The 18,652-nt window shown below is 40.6% G+C and overlaps 3 protein-coding genes across 3 annotated transcripts; 2 read left to right on the forward strand and 1 right to left on the reverse strand.

Annotated features, from left to right (window-relative positions):
- The first annotated feature begins 1,460 nt into the window (after nt 1–1,460).
- On the forward strand, nt 1,461–6,295 carry LOC146583551 (uncharacterized). Its single transcript, XM_085273367.1, has one exon. It carries the CDS (start codon nt 3,294–3,296, stop codon nt 4,854–4,856), a length of 1,563 nt encoding a protein of 520 aa, XP_085129493.1. The 5' UTR covers nt 1,461–3,293; the 3' UTR covers nt 4,857–6,295.
- Nucleotides 6,296–6,443: 148 nt separating this feature from the next.
- On the forward strand, nt 6,444–13,605 carry LOC146583552 (long-chain fatty acid transport protein 2-like). Its single transcript, XM_085273380.1, has 10 exons — nt 6,444–6,916; nt 7,219–7,428; nt 9,702–9,860; nt 10,074–10,198; nt 10,354–10,548; nt 11,631–11,721; nt 11,797–11,995; nt 12,826–12,923; nt 13,156–13,286; nt 13,376–13,605. The coding sequence occupies exons 1-10, from the start codon at nt 6,451–6,453 to the stop codon at nt 13,547–13,549; spliced, it is 1,848 nt and encodes a 615-aa protein (XP_085129506.1). The 5' UTR covers nt 6,444–6,450; the 3' UTR covers nt 13,550–13,605.
- Nucleotides 13,606–13,710: 105 nt separating this feature from the next.
- Nucleotides 13,711–17,578, reverse strand: hdc (histidine decarboxylase). Its single transcript, XM_085273392.1, is given in 13 exon segments — nt 13,711–13,909; nt 13,912–14,630; nt 14,902–15,002; nt 15,103–15,201; nt 15,278–15,368; nt 15,498–15,660; nt 15,767–15,833; nt 16,346–16,489; nt 16,562–16,699; nt 16,795–16,917; nt 16,995–17,108; nt 17,219–17,391; nt 17,501–17,578. Coding segments are annotated over 13 exon segments (2,013 nt in total). The 5' UTR covers nt 17,529–17,578; the 3' UTR covers nt 13,711–13,856.
- Nucleotides 17,579–18,652: the final 1,074 nt, after the last annotated feature.

The raw sequence follows: 18,652 nt of genomic DNA on the forward strand, positions 1-18,652 counted from the left end.
TGCTGAATAAGATGATCCTAACTATCAAATTGGCTCAGGAGTAGTATAGTGGTACACACTGATAAAATATTATAATATGCTATTGCTGTTATATAAGACAAAGAGGATAATATTAACAATGACATAGTAATATGAAGAGGCACCTTAATCGGTTATGATGTGAGGTGAATAATTGTTAAGCAGTAGTCTGCATCAAGCTTAAGGTTTGCTGAAACTCAGTGTAATGACATGTGAGATGAAGACAATACGGAGAATAACTAAACTAATGAAGTGCATAGAGGCACTTGACCAGCTTGAAACTTATCATTCTAGAATGACACATTGCTGAGATAGAGCACACCTATAATAACAACCAATAAGCAAAACCCTGTAGACAACAGCTACAACTACAGGATTGAGAAGCTGAATTAAATATGTAGACACTGCTAAGCTGATGAGCATGTTCCACATTTTCTTTTCTTTTTATTTATTTGTTTCTTTTAGAGCAGAAGCTGCTGTAACACACCCAAAGAAAGACTCTAGGTCTGACCAACCGTCTCAGTCATGGGCAAAAAGATGTCAGTCAATAAAATTCTAAAAGATAATTTATTGACAAAAAATATATCAAGAGATAAAAGAATTGTATAAAAACACACAGTCCCAAGGCCAGAGCCAGCTATGCCACACAGCCAAGTTGCACCCCACATGTTGCCTTTAACAGGGTTAGAAGTTGTCCTTGGAGACCCACCACCCTGCAAGCATATAGTCAGTGGTCACTCAAGCCTCTGCAACTCTGCTGCCTTTAGGCTGTGGCATATAATAGGCCCTGGGCTGCACAGAGAGACAAAACGACACACTTAATATAAAATTCATAGGGCAAAACCCGTCCATCCCAAACATATCTGATTTCATCACATTACATACCTGCACAGAGAGACAAAACAACACAGCAGTGTTTGTAGTGTGGGCTATAAGAAGACCAGTGTATCAGTGCAATCAAGTACACCTGCCTCTAATTACTCCAACCTCATTCCAGCCATTGGCTCACCAAAAATGTGACACACACAAAACCACTCCCAACCCAGTGCAACTTCACACAATAATATGGAGCTGAATTAACACAGGCACATTAGTCTACCATGTTACAAGATGCATGCTATTACAAGCCAACATATGCAGACTTCTGCCTTGTTCGGGTGGCAGCATTTTTCTTTTTCTTTTGTGTCCTGAGACGTTTATGTTTTTGTTTTTGTTTGATTATTTTGTTGGTTTTGGAAACGAATTTAAACGAACTTGTGACAATACTTGAGAGTCACAGTGACACATAGTGATTAGGCATATGATTGAAAAATGCCTAGGTTTAGAGCTGTGAGCTATGCAAAGTTAAATATATATATATATATATATATATATATATATATATATATATATATATATATATATATATATATATAAATGGGAAACAACCCTAACTTGAAAGTTTGAAATGTGTGAGTTGTGATCCATGAATTGTTTGAAAAACTAGAAATTATTCAAAACTGCCTTAAGTGAAAATGTAGTGTTGCATCTATTCTCCCAAACCAAGACAAACAAAAAAGAAGAAGCTTTCTGTAACTTCAAAATAAGGCTGACTGTTGACAATAGACTAAAACACTAATCCACAGGTGGCTATCAGGAACAGAGAGGCGAGCAAAGTCACAAACACTAAGGCTGCAGACAGCCACGCAGAAACAGCAGATAACATAGAGACAACGCCTGCTAGAACCGTGGAGAGGAAGGTCACTTCCCACGAGATTGTAGGAGTAGAGGACAAATTAGTTGTAAAGTCAGCTTCAGGCCACACAACTGTACAACAATTAACTGCCCTTTCAGAACTAGTACACACAGCAAGTGGCCGCAGGTGCTTTATTAAATGCATATATGACCCGTCGTGTCCAGTAAATTTGCTAGGTAGAGACGCTCTGACAAAACTTAAGATAGCAGTCATGCCATTCTTTTCTGGTATTACACCTGAGTGCCAGAAACCGACCGAGTATCACAACATTCTGAGATTTAAACAAACTCCAGGCCCAGATCCACCTTATGATCAGCAAGTGTGGAAGCTAGGAGAACAGCATTTGACCTTACAGCACAGGCCGAAATTGTGTAGGTTACGCAGTAACCACAGATAGTAAAATAATAGAAGCAAAACCACTTTCTTCTTCATGTCCTGCACAGAGCGCTGAGCTGATAGCTGTGATACGCGAAAGCTAAATACACAAAGACAAACTAATAAACATACATACAGACAGCCAGTATGTTTTCTCTGCTGTGCATCATTTTGCAAAAAATTTGGCATAACAGAGGAATGATTACACCAACTGGCAAACCAGCATGCCAACCTCTTACAACGCCTACTGACTCTTTCATTACTACAGGCAACAATTTTGCTGACAGAGCTGCAAAATAGGCGGCACAACAGGCAAACATCACATTGATGGCAGTAAACACACATCAGATTCCACTGGATGTGTTGAAAAATGAACAAAAAGCAGCAAGCACAGCAGAGCAGGCAAAATGGCTAAAACACGGTGCAGTTCTGACAAACGATTTAATGATGTGTTATGGCAAGCCAGTGTTGCCAAAAAATTCCTCCACAAAATGGCGGCATTAGTGACTCATGGCTGTACGCATTTGTCAACGGGGGGACTGACCAGTATTGTCAACTCTCATTTCTACACTGTAAATTCTACACTGTAAATTTTGAAACCTCAGCAAAACAATTTGTCAGAACGTGCATGACGTGTCAAAAATATAATGCTCAGGGAAACCCGAGACCACACAATCCATATGGACTTTAGTGAGCTAAATGAATGCCAAGGGTAAAAATACACCCTAGTGGTTATAGATGTATTCTCAAAGTGGCCAGAAATCTACCCAGTGAAAAAGGCAGATACAATTTCAGTAGCAAAATGTATGTCTAAGTTGTAGGAAAATAAAGAGATGATTGTAAATGACGAAGAATGTAATGATGTCTATCAAGTGTCTTGCAGATCACAGCCCGGTGACTGGGTTCTGATCAAGGTGCTCCAAAGGAAAAAACTGGAGCACACCCAGGTGGGAGGGGCCATACCAAGTCCTCCTCACTACACCGACCGCTTGCAAAATTGCGGAACGACCATCCTGGATCCATCAGAGTCACTGCAGGCGAGTCAGTGAAGCCATCTAAACACAGCTGACGGCAGGCTTGCCCGCTTGTTGTGATCTCGCCCGGTGGAGGGGTCAGCTTTCCTGGCCGGGGGTCTACTCGCGACAGGAGGGTGTGTTCCGTCGTCATGACGTGGTGGCTCTTATCAACTGCAGCGGCCCTGACCATGGCCGGGCTCCTCACCTTTGCTTCCGTGAGGGACAACAAGTCACGCTATGTGGAGAAAAGGCAGACACTGTATGACAAAGGAAAGTACACCAAGTTTCCCCATGGCTACGCCACTAACTTCTGGTGGCAGTTTATGAACACTACAGCTCACTTGAATAACAAAACTGACTGCTATGCATGTACCCATATGCCCCTATCCTCGCAGACGTCTGGCCTGTGGCCGTACAGCATACCTGAAGATCGCAGTTGGTGCCTGTTGGGCCTGGCAACACATCCAGGCTACGGTACTCTTTGGTCCAAAGCCAACTACAGCATCCCAGCGAAAGCAACCTGGAGGTCATCATCACTCACAAATGTGAACTGTTCCGGACAGACATACCTACTGACCTGGCCCCAAGTCTCAGACCCACTGCCTGATGTAATTCTACTGAACAAACTGAACGCATCACAACTGCCAGTATGTGTGATGAACAATGGCTCGCGGGCAGTGGGGGAGCTGCCTACTCACCTATGTAAGCACATATACACTTTCTGCCCACCAAGGAACGAGAGGAAGTGTATGACCTGTTCAATCAACGCCACCTGTGCCAGTAACACGACGCTGATGGGCCTAAACTGTCGCTCCGACTACAGCTACCGAATGCCACTACAAACAAAGACTCAGTACCAGACAGGATGTGCACGGACGGCACCCAGCAGCAGAGGAACCAGAGTTTTGGCTGACTGGTACTTCCTATGTGGCAACAAGGCTTATCTGTCACTCCCTGAAGGTTGGGGAGGTCTGTGCGCCCTGGTGGAATTATCAGATCACGTTTTCTTCATGCAAAGTGTTGCACATCACCCAAGCAGCCGGCAGAGACGTGAAGTGGACATCGCCTCCCCCAATTCTTTCGGCATTACAGTGGACACTGGAGTGCCGGGAGAGTTTCGCATCTGGGGAGGAGGAGTGAAATTCTTACAGAGCTTGATCCCCGGCATTGGAGTTGCCGAGGTGCGGGATCATGTGGAAATCAACCGATATGCTCTGCTACGACACATCAACTTGACTGAGACCCTGGGAACCGCCTTAGCAGGAGAACAGCAGGCCATCAGAACGATGGTGCTGCAGAACAGACTGACACTAGACCTGCTAACAGCATCACAAGGAGGAGTTTGCAAGCTGATCGGGGAAACATGTTGCACTTTTATCCCTGATGGATACGAAACTGGAGGAGACATTTATGAAGCTTTGCAGAATTTGACCGCTCTGCAAAAATATGTCACTGACCACACACCTGGAGCAGCTACAGCACAAGGCTGGCTTGACTGGCTGTTCAGCGGTTCATGGCTGGCTGCTGTAGCAAAGCCATTTTTTCTTCTAGGTCTCATCATGATAGCACTGCTCATATTAGTGTTATGTGTGTTGCCATGCCTAAGAGTAATGATTTCAAAGATGATAACAACTACAATGACTGCTTATGTTGCCGTGCCTCAAGAAGAACAACATCCCGTTGCAATTCTGTTAGAGGAGAACTTGTACTAACTGCTAATAAATGACGTGGTGATTAAAAATGACTTGTCAAGTGATCACGCACTGATTAAAACATTAGTAGGTTATGCGGGTTTTCATCCTTTTATTTTTTTTTTTTTGAAGTTCTCAGTTTTAAACATAAAGTTTTTCATTTCAAATATAAAGTTTTCATTCTTTCATTTTTTGAAGTTTTCATTTTAAATATGAAGTTTTCATTATTTTACATATAAAGTTTTCAATTTAAGGTTTGCATCATTTTAAATATAAGGTTTTCATCCTTGTATTTTTTGAAGTTTTCATTTTACATATTAGGTTTTCATCATTTTTTAAATACAAAGTTTTCATTTTAGTTTTCATCCTTTTCTTTTTTTTTGGAGTTTTAGTTTTATTATTTTTTCTTGTTTATTCCACTTGTTATTTCATTTACTATGATTTTCATTTACTATGTTTTTCTTTTTATTATTTTCTTTTGTTTTATTCTTTAGACCAAATGACTGCCATTTCTGCTATGCTGACATTTTGAAAATTTTGGAAATTAAAAAAATTGCCTAAGATACTTAATAAATAACCTTCATAGACAATTGTTGTATACATTTAAAATAAGTTAAAACAGGAGGGAATGTTACAGGAAAAATGATTCTATGTTTCTTTACCTTCTTTTAAATGTACAAAGATGCCTTTTGTCTGCCCTTTGCCTATGGTTAGATTAGTTTAGAATTATCTTTTTAGACTTTCCCAGCAAAGACATACTGTTTTGGGACATATTGTTTTAGATTGTTTTATCTCTCACAGCCTTCTCCCAGCTCTCTGCTGACGAGACTAGCGCCACATATGGAGTTGTTTATTTTATTTGTTTTGTATTTTCTTATCCTGTTCTCACTGTCTTTCCTATAAAAATTACCAAGCCACTGTGCATGGTGTGAGTTGTTCTTAGCAGCTCACCCGTGTACACGTTTGATAAAGAAAGTAACTTTGTCTCATTGTGTCTTTATTTCTCCTGGGTCTTTTACAGAGTTTTCCCCCAACACCTCTATAAATTAATAATTTGTTTTTCTCTTCAACAGGTCCAGTGATGGTGGAAGATGGTTTAATATATATTAAAAAAAATAGACCAAGAAAGGAACCTGTTTTCTGCAAACAAAGTTTTTCTATGACATGTGGCAAATATTTCTTTAAAGTGTGAATAGAAAGTGTAAATAAAATAAAAATAAATGTCTACGAGTGTGTGCCGTGTGTAGTGTAGTAACAAAATCCAGTCTTGGTTTGAAGTAACTATGGGTCATATGAGACATAAGCTATCAATACCTCAGAATGGCCCCTGAATGCCCTAATGTGAACTTGTTGTTAGGAGTAACCAGGTGAATAACATTAAAGAAAAAAAATCAGGCGATATATAGGCCTATGTTTAAAAAATATAATTCCTCGGTTTTTAAATGATTACTACTTCATCAAATTCCCATGACTCCTCACCAGTAAAGAAAAGAGGAAAAGGGGAGAGAAAGTTAAGGAGGAGTAAACGGAAATGATCCAACAGGTGCTGGAGGCTCCTGAAAGTCGATCGTTTGGATCCAGCAGCAGGTCTGACATATTCCTCTTGATTAAAGAAATGCTTGCATATATTTTGTGCACCGCGTTGGCGGTTTTACCCATACTAATTTACTTTCGGAATCCTTATTTTTTGAAAGATTTATATTGCACATTTATTTCCATTTATGTCGGTATACGCTTGAGCAGAATTGAGAAAAAGTTTTACAGTATTTTAGATCGTTTTATAGACAAAGTGGCGGAGCATCCGCATAAGAAGTTCATAGTTTACGAGGAAAGCTCCTACACGTACAGCCAAGCCGACAGAGAAAGCAACAAAGTGGCCAGGGCTCTGTTAACGCATGCCCACCTCAAGCAGGGGGACACGGTAGCCCTCTTCTTGGGCAACGAGCCGTGGTTTGTATGGATGTGGCTCGCACTGTCCAAGCTGGGATGCACAGCGTCCTTCCTCAACGTCAACATAAGATCCAAATCCCTGCTGCACTGTTTCTCCTGCTGTGAAGCCAAAGTCCTGATCGCTGGCGCTGGTAAGCTGCGTAAATACTGCAGTAAGCTGTTGGGGTTTGTTTTAATGAAATTAACTTTAAACGTGCGCATATCTTTCGTTTTTTAATATCACGTGATCATATTGTCTAATTCATTTAAAAAGATCTTTTTGTATCTCTGACTATTTTTTTTTAATCTGGGAGGTTTGGACTGCACTAAAGTTGCATGGGTATATCTTATTAATTTCACCATCAAATAGATCGACTGTTTATTAAACACACATTTATGTAACCCTGTAATGACTGATCAGCACCTCTTTTCTTTTTACCTCCCTGGCTCTCAGACCTTCAAGGAGCAATAGAGGAGGTGCTGCCCACTTTGAAGCAGCAGGGTATCCTTGTGTTTATCCTCCGTGAGCACTGTCATGTGGACGGCATCGAAAGCCTCTCTGACAAAATTCAGATGGAGTCAGACGAGCCCCTGTCCCGTCAGCTCAGGGCCAGCATTAACATCAAGAGTCCTGCGGTGTACATCTACACATCAGGAACCACAGGTAACCTCGAGGGCTTATCTGGCCTCGTGCAGAGGTTGAGTAATTGAAGGAGCAGTGGGGAGAAAAGTGATGACGATTCTAATGACTGACAGGATCCCATGAAAACAGCACAATAGTCATTTAGCTTTTTTCATGAAAATTATTAACCTATCACCATAAAAAACCCCTCATTATTTCATCATTTGGTTTGGTCCAGGTGCACGCGCTCCTAATTGACGTCAGAGCGGGATGTAGGATGGATCCGTTAAGAGGGATGTCTGGGATTTTAAAAAGAAAAGAGAGACAGCTGGAAATTAAACTCAAAGCGACGCTCACATGAAAGAAACTGTCTGACTTTCCTTGTTTTAGTTAGCTTACTTCATTTAGAAGAGTAAATAATATGTTTGCATTATTTTAGCCAACGTGTAAGGATACAACCAAACTCCTTGTACATAGGTATACGGTGTAGATAAGAAGTGAAATTCGTGTATATCCAAAAAGGTAAAATATATTTTATTTGTATCGGGTGTAAGGCAGCGGTCCCCAACCCCCGGCCTCGGACCGTTACCGGTCCGTGAGTCATTTGGTACCGGTGTTGTGTCAAAAAGTGATTGTCTGCCAAAAACTGATTGCTCGTATTTAAACTGCTATAAGTAACTTGTTGGGCTATAATATGTGAAACATATGTCAAATGCATCCCTTATGGATGACATAAAGTCATCTTGAGCCACAAACAACATTCGTGTAACAAGGTAGAAGCCGCAATCAGTTTTTGGCAGTGACTTTTATATAACCTTTATTTATGCAGTTAAAAAATCTCATTAACATTAAAAATGTCTTTTGTAAGAGTAAGTTGGCCAAGAGCACAGCAGAAATGGTAGCAAATATTACAATTGAAGGAAACGGTTTCCAGGGCCTAATCCGTGGATCGACTTCCTTCGAGGCGTGGACGTCTATCAGCAGAGAATGTACCTTCACCTATCAGCAGAGAATGTCCCTTAGTCTGTAACACAGTCAAATATATTCTCAAGTAATATTCAAGCATGCCATTCAGCGTGTTAGTACGAGCTCGGGAGCAGCTTGGGAGAACAAGAAAACAGAGACTGCTTTAGATTGTCTTCCCAAAGTGACTCAACTTTATTCACAAGTACAACAGTTTATATAGAGGGTAAAATTCATGAGACAGCAGATTTATCAGTTTAAACCAAGATAAGGCAGCGTCTTCCTGCCCTTGGGTGAAGAAGCATCCTTTGTGTAGTGTATCAGTTCAGCTACAATTGTGATTATCTCAGCGACATATTTTCAAGGCACAAAACGAAGAGTTCTTACATTAGTGAAATCTGAAACAAACCATTTGGCCTTCAACAGGCGTCTAAAAGATTAAGAAACTAATGTAGCTGAGGGAGTGATCTCTGTGGTATTTCAACCTTGTACCAGCCTGTGATTCTCACACATCAATTCTTGGGTCAAAGAGAAAAATAACTAAAACAAAGGGGCCTTATTGAATGACAGAGTTTTCCTGCATAATGTCACTATAAAACAATATCCAGTAAATGCTACCATGGTACTAAAATACCTAACAACAATAGTTCTGTAAAAATATTTAAGTGGGGATAAAGGGCCAGATTGGTTATAAAGTAACACAGAGTTGTAAAGATACGTGAAAAACGGATAATTTTTTAATTCTCTATATAACCCCTTTGTAAACCCTGTTCACCGAAGTCTATTTACGAACATATGTAAAGATATTACACATAAAAAATACACAGAAACATTGGAAATCACTTTTTGGCACAACACCGGCCGCGAGAGTTGAGGCTCAGGTGTGAAATGTATGGTTTTCAGGGTTTTTATCGGTTTTCAGCGTTACTTTGTTATCGTTTTTATCGTTAACTCGGTTTTCCTGGGTCTTTTCACGTGTTTTATGAATAAATCTTTTTTTTTCGGTACCGGTACTAGTTTTATTTTGTTGTATTTATCCGCGACAACTTAAAGGCCGGTCCGTGAAAATATTGTCGGGCATAAACCGGTCCGTACGTGGCGCAAAAAGGGTTGGGGACCGCTGGTGTAAGGTACCAGTTAGTGTACAAAAACAAAAACCCAAACTAAATAAAAAGAAATTAATGAAATAATCCTATAATGAAAAATATTACAAATAAAAAATCTATTTATCTAAGCAGAATATTGACCCATGTCTGCACAGTGTTATATTTTAGGAGTTTTCACAGTTCACAGTATTAAATTGGTGGGACACCTGAGAATGAGGACTAACTGTGTTACATCTGTTTTTACAGGGCTTCCAAAAGCAGCTGTGCTTAAACACAAGAGGGTTTGGAGGGGAAGTTTTCTCCTGACCTTTGCTGGTGTGCGCTCAGATGATGTCATCTACATAAATCTCCCTCTGTATCACAGTGCTGCTTTTCTTATGGGACTTTGTGGAACTATAGAAAGAGGTAATACATGAAACATTACCTAAAAATAAAACCACAAATCAAGATTTCCACTGAATTTATTGCAGGTTAAACCAACATATACATGACCTCAAACTACACCCGCTTCCATTGTTTGTACTTTGAAGTCCTAAAGTTCGCCTTGCAGAGTTTACAACACTGAACTCTTAGCATGAAGCGGCATATTTGCTGAACTCTGTATCTTTCCATTTTTAGGCACCACTGTTGTTTTGAGAAGCAAGTTCTCTGCCTCCAACTTTTGGAATGACTGTAGAAAGTACAATGTGACTGTCATCCAGTACATAGGCGAGGTTATGCGCTACCTCTGCAACACACCAAAGGTAAACACAAATTTAAGGTCATAGTGATGACGATATTGGGATATGCATTAGAAGCTCAAACTGTTTTAATGATTTCTACCAACCTGCTTCAGTCAGGAGCATTGTTTCTTATGGTCATTGTTTATGTTCTCACCTCTCCTTTGGCCTTCTTTTAGAGAGACAATGACAAGGATCATAAGGTCCGACTGGCCGTAGGGAACGGAATAAGGGAAGACACCTGGGTTGAGTTCCTGGAGCGATTTGGGAACATTTGTATCCGTGAATGCTACGGAGCAACTGAAGGGAATGTTGGCTTTATCAACTATGGTGGGAAAGTTGGAGCTGTTGGCAGAGAACATTTTCTCTACAAAGTAAGATGTAATAATAATAATAATAATACATTATATTTATAGGCACCTTTAAGACCCTCAAGGTCACAAAAAAGTAGCAACAATGCAACAATACAACAAATATTGCAAAATAAACTTTAAACATAAGGTAAATGAGGGGAAAAAAGCCAGCATGAAAGTATGAAAAGTAAGCAAGGTAAAAATAGACCGAGACGGAATCAAGGGTATGCAATTCTGAATAGATGGGTTTTGAGACGTGATTTCTAATTAATGAGAGAGTTTGTAGTCCAGAGATCTGGTGGAAGTGCATTCCAAAGTCTCGGGGCAGAATAACTAAAGACTCTGAGTCCCATGGTAGTCAGGCGAGCAGGTGGAAGAGACCGAAGGGAAGCTGAAGAAGAGCGGGGTGTACGAGGGGATGAGTATGTATGGAAAGATCGGATAAATATGGAGGCGCAAGGTTGTGAAGATGGATAGATGTGAAAAAGAAAAGCACACCCTTTTTCAATTCTAAAGTTACATAATTATAAAACGATAACATTAGTCCACCTTTCTTTATAATGTCACTTCAAGTTGCTTCAGTTGTCAGACAGATGGTCTCACATTTGACTCTAGAATACTTTGGTATACGGAGGAGTTCATGGTCAACTTAATGACTGCAAGATGATCAGGTCCTTTGGCTGCAAAACTAGTCCAGACCATCTCCTCTTCACCATCCTGCTTCACAGTTTTTATGCTGTGCTTGCTTTTCACAAAATATGTCACTGTGTACAGTTCATTTTCCCAAAGGTCTTGTGGTTTGTTCAGATGAATTTTGCAAACCTAAGCCATGCTTAGAAGAACCATGGCTTAAGTCATAGCTTTTTTAGAGAAACCTTTTTTTCACTCAAGTAACTTCAGTCTCAGCTGAATGCAACAACCTTATAAAGAGTACATTTGCATAATGGCTGAAACTAGTGCCACTGGTGGACAATTGGCTGTGAGTCTCTGTGAGGCCAGTGAGCCTTTTTTCAGAGGTTAACTTGACCTCTGTATATGGAGATGTGGCATGATTTATATGACTAACTGCTTATTCTCTTCAATGTATCTGTAAACTGTTTCAGATGGCATGCAAATATGCCCTCATAAGGTTTGACACAGAAAAAGAGGAGCCAGTCAGAGACTCCAGAGGATTTTGTGTTGAAGTCCCAAGAGGTGAGCCTGTCTCTTAAGGTGCCGCCTTGCCTTTTAAGCTGCTATTTAAACGTATACTGTTACTTTTACTCGCAGGAGAAACTGGTCTGCTTGTGGCAAAGATTGGAAAAAGAACACCCTTCAGTGGCTATGCCAAGGACAAGCAGCAGACAGACAAGAAGAAGCTAAGAGATGTGTTCGAGAAGGGCGACATGTACTTTAACAGTGGCGACCTTCTAAAGATTGACGACGAGGGATTTCTCTTCTTTCAAGACCGCATTGGAGACACTTTCAGGTCTGTGAAACATAATAAATGAATTTGACAATCTGGGTGAAAGGTCAGGACAAGGAGTACCAGAGAGTGTTTTTTGTCTTAAAAGCACAACTTAGTGTGACCCCCAAAAAGTTGATTCTGTTAATCTGGATGTAGCGTTTTCAGTGGGAGAAACGTTATGTCACTCATCCAAGTGACTGCACTCAAACCAGCGTTCCTCCCCGTCCAGGATGTGTACATCGTCATCATTGAAAGAGTGTCCACTGCCCTGCAAATGTATAAATCCTGGCAATCCTCCTGGCACTTTACAGCATACACTATATTACTCTGTTTGTGTTGGGGAAACCGATCCGTGGGGTGGACCAATTTTTGGTGCAGCGTGTTTTGGGGTTTAAAAGCCACAGAGACTCAGTGTTTAGAAAAAATGCATCTCAACTGATCCAATACTACTGACACATACGGGATCAATACAGGTTTGCGCTTAGGCAGCAGTTGTCCTTCTGTCTGGAACAGCTGGATGAATGTTTAACAGATTGCTTACAATCTGGGGTTATAGTTGTAAAATAAGGCCAGAAAGTTTACTTCTTCACTTGAAATAGAATTTAAGCTATGGAAAAAACAGTAAAACCCTCAAGTTTAGGATATATCATATATAATTTCAGAATTACGGACACTGTGGTGAGTCTAATCTAATTGCTTTCAGTATTTTATTCTTTATAGTTAAACCTAAACATCTTTGATGAACTATTATCTCAGTGTTTTAGGGAAGTTTGTTACTTTTGTGTGTCCCTGCTGAAAAAAGATACACTGCAGCTGAGTTCTGCAAATACTCTGTATTATATCTGTTACAGGTGGAAAGGAGAAAATGTGGCAACCACGGAGGTGGCTGACCACCTGCTCGCAGTTGACTTTGTTGAAGAGGCTAATGTCTATGGTGTGAAGGTGCCAGGTAATAATGACACTAAAAGCAAGATTATTGTGATGTATGTCTCATAAATATTACAAACATCTTTTTTTTCCAGAATTCTAAGAAAAAAACTCAGAATTCAGAAGTTTTTTCTTGGAATTCTGAGATTAATCGCATATTTCTGACATACTGAGGAAAAACTCTGAGTGTTTGGATTAATGTCTGGATTCTGAGGGTATTTTTTCTTCTTTTTACTTTGACCTTCACTGAATAGGACATGAGGGAAGAATTGGAATGGCAGCGCTAAAACTGAAAGAAAATATGGACTTTGATGGCAAAGCTTTATATCAGCATGTCAAAAACTACTTGCCCAGCTACGCAAGACCACGCTTCGTTCGCATACAGGTAAATAAAGTTCAATGAATGATCACATTAAGATATATCTGCATACATCTTAGCAATAATCCCGTAACCATTTCATTTTTCTCTGGCAGGATGCATTGGTAGTGACGAGCACCTTTAAGCAGATGAAGGTGAAGCTGGCAGAGGAAGGTTTTAACCCTGCTCTCATCAAGGATCCTCTGTTTTACCTGGAAGACAATAAGGGCTACATACCCATGACTCAGGAGTTATTCAACTGCATTGCAGAAGGAAGACTCAGGCTTTAAACGAGTTCAGCGCTGATTTTTTTATTGTCAGTCTCAAAAACATTAGTGTTTACATTAATCTTTACATTGTGGATATACAAACATATAATGGCATGCATTTCATTTTTTTATATTTCAACTGTTTAGTCTGAAATACTTTCTTGTTTTTAATGATTTTTATATGAGTAAATCCCATATTGCCGACACTGTTATTTGGTGACTGTGTTGGTTGACTGTGTGCTGAAGTAAACTGCTTATCAATCAATAGGTGAATTATTGTGTGGATGTGAGGTACACTTTGTGCTGGTTTTGGGCTCGTCAGAGGAGTTTAGGAGCAGTGGAAGTTTCCAGTGGCGTAGGAGGGGGGGCTGTGTTTGTTACGGCAGAGGAAGACATACAGTTCACTCTTCTGCAGGTGGAGGGTAAGTGCTTTTGAGCTGCTGGAGAAACCTTCAGAGGGCAGCAGAGCTGGTGCCGACCACACTGCACCCACTGGTTACAGAAGCTGGGAACGCTGTAGAACTTTGTCAGCTTTTTCAGGACCTGTTTTCCCAGATCATTTGAAGGCATCTCCTCAATATTTATTGTCGCACCAGATCCTGTTGTTGAAGGCACAGGAAGGCCACCAGCAGCATCTTCGACTATAGGCCTCGTTTCAAAATCATAGCCACACAGGGACCTGATATAAGTGTAAGGCAGGGGCTCGCTGCTGCAGCTAAGAGATCGCATTGGTCTTCTAGACCGATTCCAAGCTTTGTCAATCCACAACTCCACTTGAGCTTTTTCCAGCCTGGCAACAGCATCCTCTTTCTCATCAGACCCGGTGTCTAAGACCGGGTCTTGGTATTCTTCATCACCTATTACATCATCTTCCCCTGATTGTGACTGGTCTGCATAATTCAAAGCCTGTGTCTCAGCCAGGAGAGTGGAAGCTGTTTTACAGATAATGCCCCAGTCCCTGAGGATGTCATCGGCAGTAGTGTACTGTGAGGTCACCGTAAACCGGATGATGCGTTTGGTATAAATATCTGCAGGAATGAGGTACATGGTGCCTGACCGGGTCAGTCTCCTCAGCAGCTCCTGGGTCAAAGTGTTCCCTCCCAACAAAAAGAAGATACAATAAAATGTTTATAAGTCTTTGTGTAAAGCTACAAAACCCTTACTAAGACATCTGTGTTTACCCTTTTCGTACTATTTTTGCCATTTCATCTGGGAACTAGCTGACCACATTCAGGTATATAACAAACCACCATTGAACAAGGCGTAATCGGGACTTCTTAGCACATGTCAGTAATGATTTTCTGGTGAAAACTATAAGGTCAACATATTTATAGTTTACTGCACAATTCAGGTACAAGGACAAGTTGCATACTTTCAGGCAGAAGACCACCAGGCCGAGGTGCCTCTTAGCAGGAACCTCAAAATCTGTGTTGCTCCTAATATGAGACTCCAAGAGTTTTGCCATCTCAATCCCCTAAAAAAAACCCAAAGCAAACAAACAAAACTTCACATTAAATACACTTTCTATAATGGAAGTCTAATATTGATATCTATTTTAGAAGAATGCCACTTACATGTCTGATATGAGCCTGGAGGTTTTTCAATCCAAAGGAGCGCAGAACAAACCAGAGCTTCAGAGCACGGAAGCGTCGACTGAGAGGTATTTGCCAGTGCTGAACCAAAGAAAAAAAGTAGTGTTCAGATGAGACTGTAACATTTTGAACTGGTGAATAAGTAATGATGACGAACCATAAAGTCAGTGGCTGCCAGTGAGTTTTCATGTCTGAGGTAAACAGGATCAACACTGAAGGTCTGCTGGAGCTTGTATTTATCCTTTACCCTGAGATCAACAGTTAATTAAATCACCAGCTTAAAAGCATTCTTCTGTTTAAATTTGCACTTTGTCAGATGTAATTTTGCAGATATTATAGAGACAGAGTTGAGGTATGGCTTAAGTGTCTCTACTCACCAGAATGCTGTGCAGTCAAAATGGACCATCATCCACTTAGAAGGGTTGAAAACAAAAGAGTGTGCAAATTCAATGCCCTTCATTGACCAGCGGAGCTCCGGACAAAAGTAGGCAGAGCCAGCATACGCGGCATCAACATGGAGCCAGAGTCCCTCTTCCTCACCTGCAAAAAGATTTCAATTTCACTTCTAACTTCATCTTATGTATGCAAAGAAAAAAAATAAGTCTGACTCTGCAGTATGATTTGGAAGTAAAATTAAAAGACACACAGACTGGTCCCAGTTCCGATAGCTTATCGAAGGCACACGCTCCAGTAGTTCCCAGAGTTGAACACAGCTGAAAATGACAGAATGGGTCAGATGAGATCCAACATGCAACACGGGTTTGTTGTGTACTTTTGAAGCTAAAAATCACAGTTTCCTCATGATATGAGATGATATACAAGTGTCCTGATTAATGATGTACAACGTTTTGCTACTTATTTTCATATTTTTTTCCAAGTTTAAAAAGAAATTATTCGGACAACTTTTCAGTTTTATAAGAAATGAAGCTGAACTTCAACTTCCAGACATTTGATTTTCTTTAAATGCACCATCAAAAAATAGATTGTAAAACAGTTTCTGCATGCATCTGTGTTTGCCATGCAGCAGAAAAATCAAACAAAGGCACTGATTGGCTGATGCTACAGTCTGCCGATTCTGATTTTTATATACTGCAGCGTTAGTATATGCTTTTAAAAATGTGATGGGTATTGTGGCACATATTAGGTAAGCTACTAGATTCAAAACAATATGGGGATTCTTAAATTCTCTGCAGAAATGTCCCATTGAGGTTTCAAACACACATACCAGGAAGGGGACAAGTCCTCTTGCCCTGTCTTCTTGTATGGCTTGTTTCAAAGTGTCTCCTCTCAGAGACAACTCGTCATCGGTCGGCAGAAACCTGATCTTCACCAGTGAGATCAGTCCTGCCTTTTCAACTGATGAATGAGCCTATAAAAGCAACATCTGATCAGTTTTACGGTTCAGTTTATCAGGCTGATAGGAAGCTCCTGTGCAGCTTACCTGATCCGAAGCGTAGGCCACTAGTCTTGAGTTTATGACGGAGTCGTCCACGTCCTGGTCAAGCTCGGCCCGCAGCTGCAGGATTTTATCTTTCCTGGCTGCCAGCAGAGCAACCAGTGTGCTCTCACTGACTGTACTCTGACGAGAGAGCCAAGTAGGTCAGAAACACAATGAGGCCCCGAAAGACTGTAAACTTCGTGGCTCTAGAGCAAACAGATTAGGATGTTGCACACCTGCAGGATGCCTCCACCTCTGCTGTCAGGATGGTAGTGAAGAAAGAAAGAGGGGAGCTCTAGTGCTTTACACAGCCAGTCCATCACATTCATTTCCAGCTCTGTGCATGCTGGGCTTGAGGCCTGAAAAAACAAGAAAATAAGACATCACTGAAGCAGATGGTAGCATGTGATTGATTGTCTTTTTGGTCATTGCGTACCCAAGTGAACCCAACACAGTTGATTGCATCTGCCAGCATATCCCCGAGCATAGAGGGCCATGAAGTCAGACTGGGATAGTAGGCGTGCATGTGAGGGCTCTGCCAGTGAACCACCTGGGCAGAGAGATAGGAAAACACTCGCTTGCCATAAATGTATTTCATGATCATTTCAGTGAACTGAACAAGCAAGGTGAATTTAAATTGGGTTTTGCTGCGACACTTACCCCTGGCATGATGACCTTCTCAATGTCATTGAAGATATTCTCCCAGTCCTCCGGCTCCGTAGGTGCAGCCTCAGGAAGAAGCTGCCTCATGTAGCCAGGTTTCACATCAGGAATGACCCTCCTCTCCCTGATGGAGCCCAGGTACTTTGTGATGTAGTCCACCATCTCCTTACCTGATCAATAAGAGATCACTGCAAGTTATTCATATTCATTTTCTTTATTATGTGCTTGTTGGCATTTGAAGTTAAATATCAACATCATCCAAAATGAGTCCATGATTACCTCTGCGATTGTATTCCTCAGCTTGCATTTTCGGAGATGAGACCTCTTCGAGTTACTTTGTCGTGTGTAACAGGTGACTGCAGTGAGGCTTTGTGTATTTGGGAGCAGAGATTACACCACTATATAGATCCTGTTGTGAAGAACACGCCCCAAATTGGTGACGCATTTGAACCACAAGGCAAATGTCTTTCATGTATTTTTTCCATCACTGGCTTCACATTTGCACTAAATATTTACTTTCCTCTTGCAGCCGGAGATTTCATTTTTTTTCATATCCACGTGAAATGATACAGGATTAGAACAATATAATCAATAGTGTAATAGGTTATATAAAAGTTATGAAGAATTCTTTTTCACCATTACACCTGAATCCCTCTGTAATGCAGAAAAATAATTTATGTGTCAAATCAGATTATACAGAGACCCTTATATTTTCAAACTGGTGTTCAGGCCCCCTCACAAGGTTTCTGTTTTTTTTTTTGTGTGCGTGTGTGTAAATTATATATTTGGTGACATCTCTCTGACCCTTAATCTTTAGGGAAACACAATTCGATACAATTAACCTCCAGTCTCATTTCCTCCCCTCTTCTTACTCCAACAGGTTATGAATGATGATGGATCGTGATGAGCGATATTTTCAATGTATGATGACTCTTCACAAAGTAATAAAAGTAAAAAAAAAATAAACAAACAATAAATGTAAACACAGTAAAAGGTACTGGGATGATGAGGGAAAACCATTTATGTCATTAGCTTATTGCAGCCTTTTAAACCCTGACAAAAGCCTGAGCAGCACCTGGACTGTTCGCACACTGCACTGTTTACTATGCATTGTGCTCAGCATGTGATAGCTCTCATGTGGTGCTCTGGGGAAACCAGTCGCTGGATGACAATCGAGCCACAATTCAAACCTACAAAGCACGCATTATTGGTAAGTCACCGAGAGAGAGCAAGCACACTGAAATTAATAACATGTTTATCTAAGACATATGTAAACATATCTAATCAATCAATGAATTCATGAATCAAAAATGAATAACTGGCAAGCAACAACGGAAGATTTATTTTTTTACTCTTTCATTTATTTTAATTCATTTGTAGTTATTTTTTGTAACACACTGTGCACGCTTGTACTTGATTAAACTTTACCAT

Source organism: Mchenga conophoros, linkage group LG1 (genome assembly GCF_057382185.1).
Source record: "Mchenga conophoros isolate Kocher_MC1m ecotype Shallow Benthic linkage group LG1, M_conophoros_male_GT1.1, whole genome shotgun sequence".
Taxonomy (NCBI): Eukaryota; Metazoa; Chordata; class Actinopteri; order Cichliformes; family Cichlidae; genus Mchenga; species Mchenga conophoros.

Bases quoted from the DNA above. Each gene is read 5' to 3' on its own strand.
- LOC146583552 (XM_085273380.1), top strand. From the start codon at position 6,451: ATGCTTGCATATATTTTGTGCACCGCGTTGGCGGTTTTACCCATACTA. The intron at 10,549-11,630 runs GTAAGATGTAAT...AAACTGTTTCAG, and splicing joins GAGAACATTTTCTCTACAAA to ATGGCATGCAAATATGCCCT. The intron at 13,287-13,375 runs GTAAATAAAGTT...TTTCTCTGGCAG, and splicing joins CACGCTTCGTTCGCATACAG to GATGCATTGGTAGTGACGAG.
- LOC146583551 (XM_085273367.1), top strand. From the start codon at position 3,294: ATGACGTGGTGGCTCTTATCAACTGCAGCGGCCCTGACCATGGCCGGG.